The sequence below is a fragment of the Bos mutus genome, chromosome 13 (genome assembly GCF_027580195.1).
Source record: "Bos mutus isolate GX-2022 chromosome 13, NWIPB_WYAK_1.1, whole genome shotgun sequence".
Lineage (NCBI taxonomy): Eukaryota > Metazoa > Chordata > Mammalia > Artiodactyla > Bovidae > Bos > Bos mutus.
The window spans coordinates 66,605,668-66,614,120 of record NC_091629.1 but is presented as its reverse complement, the minus strand read 5'-3'; the positions used below and the strand labels follow the sequence as shown (position 1 = coordinate 66,614,120).

Here is an 8,453-nt window from a genome sequence, read left to right as displayed (position 1 = left end):
GGTCGATGATTTATTTCTTCCTTTCGGTTATTCTGACAGTGAAAATCACAGGCAGGGGAAGTGCTTGAAATGAAATGGCTGTTTCATTAACACACTGTGGCCCAAAGCCTGATCTCACCTTTTGAAATATAGGGTTGCCCCATTCAATGAGGAAATGTAGCCTACTGTTAAAATAAGACAGCCCTGAATAATCATTGCTGCCTGTCCTGGCAAGTCCCCGGAATGCCTGTAGCCTTCTTAGGTTCTCTTCTAAGGGGTTCCTCCAACCTGGATTGCCTGTTGTCTCTGTGTGTCCCTGCTGCTCTTTATGCAATGACCAACTGGGACTCAGGGCAACTGTTTGGGGTCTAGTCCTTGGCATGCAGAGGGTCAAGCACAAATGCCAGACCCAACAGGCTGCCTCAGCTTTGTGTGTGATCATCTGAACCAGACATAGAGAGAAAGCACACCAGTTAGAAACAGACAGAAGAAAAAAGGGGGAAAATTAAATAGGAGAATGACTTGAGTCCGAGCAACGGCAGAACACCACTGGTAGGATTCATAGATACCTACTGCCTGGATGGAGAGGCACCATATCCCCAGGGCTACGTGGGTCCTGCCATCTCTGCCAAGTCCCAAACTGTGTGTGTCTCTTGGAATCCTAGCTGTTCAATTGGCACCTTGATTTGTTATCTCCCTCGGTTCTTCACAATAAAGCCCCTACTTCATGCAACCAGTGTCTCTTCCTTATGGCTTCAAATGCTTGACACAGCTTGACACACTAAAATGTCGCCTTCTAAAGCACGGATGTGTTTGGGATCACATAATAGGGGGTTGTGTTTTTGTTGGTTTAAAAATAGTATATAGAGAATCTTAGTAAGTTTAAGGGAAATGCACACAAGAGGGATTTTTTAGAATGTATCATTCTTTTTAATATTTATTTATTTACTTGGCTGCAGTGGGTCTTAGTCGCAGCATGTGAACTCTAAGCTGCAGCATGTGGGATCTAGTTCCCTGGCCAGGGATCAAACCCGGGCCCCTGCATTGGGACCTCTGAGTCTTAGCTACTGGACCACCAGGGAAGTCCCCATTGTTTCTTTTTAACAAAGTGAAAATAATACAAAATTCACCATGGCGGGGAGAAGGGTTTTGAGTTAGAATTCATGTAATACAATTGAGCTAAAGGTAACCTCAAGAAACTATGTTCCCTGTTTAGTACGCACTGAACTGTGCTTTACTCTTTGGTGTAGGATACAGGGCTCCATTCTGGAAGGATTGGTGCTAAAGGAATCTAGATTTGTGATTATTCATTCGAACAACCTGTAGTTACTACAGTCCACAAATAGGAATCTCATGATGCAGCCAACGCCAGGCTTTTGGGGTGGGTGTGAGGTCCACACAGGAACAGCTCGAAGAGTTTCTGAGCCCTCCGCTGGAAGAGGGTGTTGACTTCTTCGTGGAAGGCTTCTGTCTTTAGGCAACACTTAGTACAGAGGAGAATCACCTTTACTTTCCAAAGTTTTCCAGATTAGAAATCAAGCTAGATTTGTTTTTCATTAAACTTTTTATTTTGAGGGAACTGTAGATTCACATGGGGTTCTAAGAAACAACACAGAGCTCCCCAGTTTCCCCAGATGGCAACATCGTGAGAAATTCTAGGGTCACCGGCCAATCAGGGGATGGCATTGATACAGAACATCCCATCACCGCTGGATCCCTCCTGCTGGCCTTTTAACATCCTCCCCCATTCCCCTCCTCCTTGGCAATCACTGTTCAGTCCTCAAGGTTTGTAATTTTGCCAATTCAAGAATGTTACATAAACAGGATCATACAATATACAACCTTTTGGGACTGGCTTTTATTTCACCCAAAATAATTCCCTGAAAATTCATCTAGTTGATCCAAAATTTTTTTTCTTAAGTCACATGAAATCAATCTCTCACACAACACCAAACCTACACCCTTCAGCAGGGGACAGGCACCCAGTCTGGAAAGATTTCTAGCCTGTGGAATCTCAAGCAGATGTTAGGACTCTGAAAATGAGACCACCTTCTTTCAGAGAGCCTGTGGACAGCCAAGTGAGACTGCAAACTGGTCCAACAGACACTCCAGATTCTGCATTTTCACTCTGATAAAACTGGACTTCAGAGGCATACTGCACAGTCTGTCATCACCAGCTACTACCTTTCAGCCTGACGTTTTTGTCTTAAGCATAGAAACTTGAATAGTTGATAGCCCATGACAGCTTTTATTCTTTCTTTGAAGAGTTTGAGATAGACTCATAAGTTTATTTTTTAAAGTTTTGTTGCTTGCTATCAGGTTTTATATAGTATACACTTTTAAATTAAGGTAGGATAATTACAGGTACCTCATTCAATTCTTACCCTCTGAGATCAACATTTTCCCCTTACCCTACAGATGAGCTTTAGCAAAGCTTCAGTAACTTGCCTTGGGTTACCTATAAATCAGTCACTGAAGGGAGCCTGGAGCCGGGTGTGTCTGTATTGCTGAGGCTCCGTGTTGGTGTGAACCCCAAAGCTACACAGTGAAACAAAGACCCTTGTGATTAGTTCTTAATAATCTGTGCTGATTATACCAGTAAGACCACTTCACTGCAGAAAAAACAGAGGAGTCAAAAGAACAAGCAATGATTAATGTTTTTGTGTACACACTACCAGAGCAACACTTTAAAAAGAACTCTTAAAAATTGCCTGGTTTTAGCAAGTAAAATTTCATTAAACATGTAGTTTCAGCATACCTCTAATTCAGAATGACAAGTCATGTTACCAGCAAAAATATTGATGACCCATCAAGAGTCACAGTGCATTTCTCCCTAAGTATTAGGTCACGATACCATTATGAAGGCTTCAAAAGGAAAATTCTGTCACGGGCTGGATTCTAGATTCCGTATTTTTCTATTAGCTCTTTTGCTTTAGAAATATAGGCATTCATGGCATCTTCCTTTGATAATCCTAGAAAGATACAAACAGGTTGACTCACCGACTGATGTATGTGGAAATTAAGAAGGTTCGTGTAACATTTAAAAAACTAACTACCTTTTTGAAGGTTCCAGGCTTCCCATTTAGCCTTTCCTTTTAGATCTAACAGTGCTGGACACTCTGCCAAAAGAAGGACAGATATTCACAGGATTACTTGTTATTTTATGCTTCTACACTGTTCAATAAAGTGTACTGTTATTTTTTAATATGACAGCACAATACCAATATCTATGTCTCCAATTACAGACTGTTTGTAGAGTCCATAGAGCTCTTTTAATTCCTCATCATCTGGCCTGGTTTTCAGCTTCCTCACGTCTTTGGCCGCCTTGTCAAAATCAGCCTAAAACAAAAAGACACAGTGCATTTGCTAACTTTTGGCAGGTTTATTTGCTTCAGGGGAACTTAAAGAGGACAGGAAGCTTTCAATCAGAAATGAACTATTACTGCTCTGGTTTCACCAGAATTATTCTTATTTTAACTTGTGGATACTTCCTCTGGTCCTTACCTGTTACATGGACAATGCACCTATGTATTTGATACAGAGGACAAAATAAAATTCTTAATATTTAAAATGTTTATCTAAATGTTTAAAAACTGAAGAATACATAAATAAATGGAAAGATATTCCCTGTTCATGGATAGAAAAAATTAACAGTTAGTAAAATGTTCATCTTACCCAAAGCAAACTCAATGCATCATCAACAAACTCAATGCAATTCATTATCAAAATTCCCATGGTATTTTTCATAGAAAGAGAAAAAGCAATCCTAAAATGTGTATGGCAGAGAAGGCAATGGCACCCCACTCCAGTACTCTTGCCTGGAAAATCCCATGGATGGAGGAGCCTGGAAGGCTGCAGTCCATGGGGTCACTGAGGGTAGGACACGACTGAGCGACTTCCCTTTCACTTTTCACTTTCACGCATTGGAGAAGGAAATGGCAACCCACTCCAGTGTTCTTGCCTGGAGAATCCCAGGGATGGGGGAGCCTGGTGGGCTGCCATCTATGGGGTCACACAGAGTCGGACACGACTGAAGTGACTTAGCAGCAAAATGTGTATGGAACTATAAAAGCTAAAGCAATCTTGAGAAAGAAGAACAAAGCTGGAGGCATCACAATTCCTGATTTAAAATAATATTACAAGCTATATAGTAAGCAAAATATATGGTATGGTACTATATGGTACTGACATATAAACAGACACAAAGATCCATGGAACGGAGTCAAGACCCTAGAAATAAACCCATGCATATACGGTCTATTCATTTATGACAAAGGACCCAAGAATATACAGTACAGAAAGGACAGTGTCTTCAGTCAACAATTCTGGGAAAACTGAATACACATGCAAAAAAATGAGACTGGACTCCATCTTACACCACATACAAAAATCAACTCAAAATGAATTATAGACTTGAACATGAGAGTTAAACTGTAAACAACTAGAAAAAGACATAGAATGTTCCTTGACATCATTCTTAGCAATGATTTTTGGATGTGACACTGAAAGCAAAACTAGTTAAAACGAAAATAAACACAAGAGACTACAGCAAACAAAAAAGCTCCTGCACAGCAAAGGAAACCATCAACAAAATGAAAAGGCAGCCCACTGAACGGGACAAAATATTTGCAAACTGTATATCTGATAAGGGGCTAATTTCCAAAATACATACAGAACTCATATGACTGAACATCAAAAAAAAAAAAAGCAAAACAATCTGATTTTAAAAGAGTCGGGAGATTTTTCCACAGAAGATATATAGGGACCTGAAATGATGCTCCACATCATTAAGCATCAGGAAAATGAAATCAAAACAACAATGACATATCGCCCCATATCTGTAAGAACGGCTATGATCAAAAAGGCAAGAAATAGCCAGTGCTGATGAGGATGTGGCGAAAAGGGCACCCTATACACCTTGGTGGGAATGCAAATTGGTGCAGCCACTGTGGAAAACAGTGTGAAGCTTCCTCAAAAAAATTTAAAAAAGAACTACTATATGATCTCACAACCCACTTTGGAGTATTTATCCAAAGGAAATGAAATCAGTTTCTTGAAGAGACATCTAAATATACTAAAATGTGTCAATACTAATGGCCTCTATTGGTAAGTTTCCTGTTCTTTAAAAAAAACCATCAATACTCTCCAAATTTCCCATAATGTGTACATATTGTATCTATAATAAGGACAAAGTTAAAATGCTACATCACTGCCCTCAGCTTCCTAAGGGCAGGACAGGGAGACACTGTCCAGGAGGTATAAGGATCCTTCCCTTCAGGGTTGGCAGGCATCTCGGGTGTTCTATCTGCTGTGAAGTCCCGTGCCATCTTCCAATGACAGCAACTCAAGTCCTTTTGGCAAGCTAAGCCTTGATATGAATTCTAAGGCTTTTCAGAAACCATGCTAAGTCCCTGCCTTCCAGGAAGGAGTTTTTGGAAGACTGTGCTTCATGTTTTGAGGGGTATGGAACCATCTGACAAGCTCATGAAAGTCTTGGACCCTCTCCAAAGTGGAGCCCTTGACCATTTCCCAGACAATTTCAGGGGTCCCCTCTATAATCTCTCACCAGGCAGAGAAGAAAAACCCATTCCAGAGCAGGGCCCAGGGCCAGTCCGTCTCTCCAGCATGCCCTTCCCTGGCCCCCAACGTGGTACACTTGTGTTCTACATGGCAGTTTTGATGTGCCTTCTCCCAGCCCAACCACGATGAGCCGTGGCAGGAAAAACATCGGGCTCGCATCAGGATCCTGGATTTTAATTCTAGCTTGGAGACACACTGCCCTGGGACTCTGTGTAAGCAATGGAGAGATTTGGCTTCAGCTCAAAAAAAAAGGCATCAGCCTCAGCTGGGAAGCACGAGGATGAAACAAGAATAAGACCGTAAATATTCTTGACTTCATTCTGTTGACTCTGCCGGCCCAGAGCTCACCACTTGTATCACACTATTGATTCAATATGTATTGAACACTTCTGAGGGGCCAGGCCTTGGGAGAGCAGACAGGGATGAACAGGGCAGCCAGCTTTCACAAAGCTCAGCGTCCTGTAGGAGATGAGTGGGTCACAGTGATCATGTGATACTTGCTCAAGCAGAGGAGCAGTGGGTGCCCTGGGACCACAGAGAAGGGAGTAGTCACGAGGGTGGAAGGCACATTCTTAGAGGAGATGATGTTTAGCTGAGCCTGGGGAGGGGTCAGTGCCTAGGGGATGGACAGAGACAGGGAAGGGGGTTCCAGGCAGCCCCAACAGTATTTATTAGGGCTCAGCACAAAGGCTGGTGGGAATGTATTTGTTCCCCCCAAGTATTCAGAACAGAGGATAGGCACAAATGTTCATCTCAGTAGCAAGAGCCTTGCCTTAACAGAGTGCTGGCAGGTGGTAGGAGCCCATCTGAGCCCTGTACCTCCTTGTTGAATACATGAATGAAAAGTGAGTAGATATTAGGAGAGTCTGAAATCATCATAGGTGAGAAACAGATTTTTTTTTTTTTTAATCTTTGGCCACACCTCACCACATGCAGGTTCTTAGTTCCCTGACCAAGGATGGAACCTACACCCGCTGCGGTGAAGCACAGAGTCTTAACCACTGGACCACCAGGGAAATCCCAGAAACAGGGATTTAAAGGTACAGTCATTTACACTTAATTCCAAGAACTCTGAGCCAAAGGGAAAGTTGGATGATGTTCCCGTGCTGCTGCAGAGCTGGGCTCGCAGCTTTGGGTGAGGAATTTAAACCTCCGCTAAGCTCACTCTGCTGGAGTCGGGTCCTCAGCACCCTGGCTGAAAGCTGACCCACTGGATTTCCCCTGCACCTGTGCCTGAAGGGTCTTCAGAACAACTCCCTTAAAACCTCTCCTCACACCCTCTCCCGTTCATGTTTTCACAAGGCCCCCGACCCCACCCTTGGTGTAGCAGTGACCCTGGTGTCACCACTGTCCCATGGGGTACACCCTGCCATGTACCCAGTGCAGACAATTTAAAAATTTTAAAGAATATTTAGTAGTGACAAAAAGCTCATAGTACAAAAAGAGAGAGCAAGCAAAATTATATAAAATGCAAAGTGTGTGTATAAACATTCACATATCACAGAGATGTTTCTCGAACACTTGAGAAAGTAACTTAGTGCTACTGTGATTATCACTTGGGTGAAGGAATGCCTGATGTTTTACTTTATATTATGGGCTTCCCTGGTGAAGAATCCGCCTGGTTTCATATCTGGGTTGGGAAGATCCCCTTGAGAAAATAGCTGCCCACTCCAGTATTCTTGCCTGGAGAATTCCATGGACAGAAGAGCCTGGCGGGTCCATGGGGTCACAAAGAGTCGGACAGGCCTGAGAGACTAACACTTTCCCTTTTTTCCTCTTTTACTTCATATTTGTTCTCTTTCTCTCAAATTTCCACCCTGAACATATATATTTTTTTCCCTCCAAAGATCATAAGAACAGTATTTTAAGATCGTGGTTTTCCAGATCTCTGCACTTGCCTGGGAGAACCCCTAGACGTGCCCAAGGAGCAAGGGAAGGCCGCAGCCGCCCACACCTCCCTCTCCACGACAGCAAGAGAGCGCTGGGCAGGCCCACCGGGTCCGCCGGGAGCAACGCCGCGCCCGCCCTCCCCTCGCCCGTGCCGGGTTTGCGTCTAACCAGTCCCCGGGGTTCACAAGAGTTGCTATAGGGAGCCCGGCACGCCGTCAACTGAGTGCACCGGTGCGGACTACGCGCAATAAGGGGGCGCTGGGGATGGGGTGGGCGTGTCTCGGGGGTCCCCTCGGACTGCCACCGGGGACAAAGGCGACTGGCAGCAGCAGCCCGAAGCGGCGGGTCAGAGATGCGCCGCGCCCCCGGCGGGCCGTCACGCCGGCCCCACGCTCTACTCGAGCGCTTTTCTCCGGGACGGACGCTCCTCCCCGCCACCAGCAGTTTTAGCACACCCAGCTCACCTGCAGGGACATGGCAGCTAAACCTGGACGATGCCCGTCTCCAAGCGCCGGGTTCCCGGGACCCCGCGCCCAGCGGCTTCTTAAAGGGCAGAGAGCCTCCGCCCGCCGGCTCCCGTTGGTCGCGCTCCCGGGCCCGGCCTATGCCCATTGGTCGCTGGCCCGCGAGGGCAAGGCTGGGCGGTGAGTGACACCCTCCGGGCCCGCTGGGCCGCGCTCTTCTCCCAGCCCAAGCCCTACAGAGAGTTGTACGCTGCCAGAGGTTACAACTGGCAAGGCGCAGGGAAGAGAATATAAATGAGCTCCTCTCTGCCCCTGACTCGCTGTATTCATTCTCTAGAAGTTGTTTGCAGGAAATCCTGAGAGGTCTCTCTAGGGCACTGACCTCACTTGGGATTCCTTTTGATATATACCTCTGTCCTCTGCATGATTCTTAGAACTTAGATGGCAGACAGCCTTTATCTGATGTCTCTGTCTCCCGGCCCGTCTTTAGGCACAGCCCATCAGGAATGAAGAGGTAGTTTGCCTCTTTTCTTCTCGTTA

General features: G+C 45.0%; 1 protein-coding gene across 1 annotated transcript; it reads right to left on the bottom strand.

The window, feature by feature from the left end:
* Positions 1–2,723: 2,723 nt before the first annotated feature.
* On the bottom strand, positions 2,724–8,014 carry ACBD7 (acyl-CoA binding domain containing 7). The gene is made up of 4 exons (XM_005910372.3): positions 7,914–8,014; positions 3,201–3,318; positions 3,036–3,098; positions 2,724–2,951 (listed from the first exon to the last, which is right to left on the bottom strand). The coding sequence occupies exons 1-4, from the start codon at positions 7,923–7,925 to the stop codon at positions 2,878–2,880; spliced, it is 267 nt and encodes an 88-aa protein (XP_005910434.1). The 5' UTR covers positions 7,926–8,014; the 3' UTR covers positions 2,724–2,877.
* Positions 8,015–8,453: the final 439 nt, after the last annotated feature.

What these genes read in the sequence shown, in the direction of transcription:
- ACBD7 (XM_005910372.3), bottom strand. An exon ending in AATTGGAGACATAGATATTG is followed by an intron (nt 3,099 to 3,200) that starts GTATTGTGCTGT and finishes TTCTTTTGGCAG; the next exon opens with AGTGTCCAGCACTGTTAGAT. An exon ending in AGCCTGGAACCTTCAAAAAG is followed by an intron (nt 2,952 to 3,035) that starts GTAGTTAGTTTT and finishes GTATCTTTCTAG; the next exon opens with GATTATCAAAGGAAGATGCC.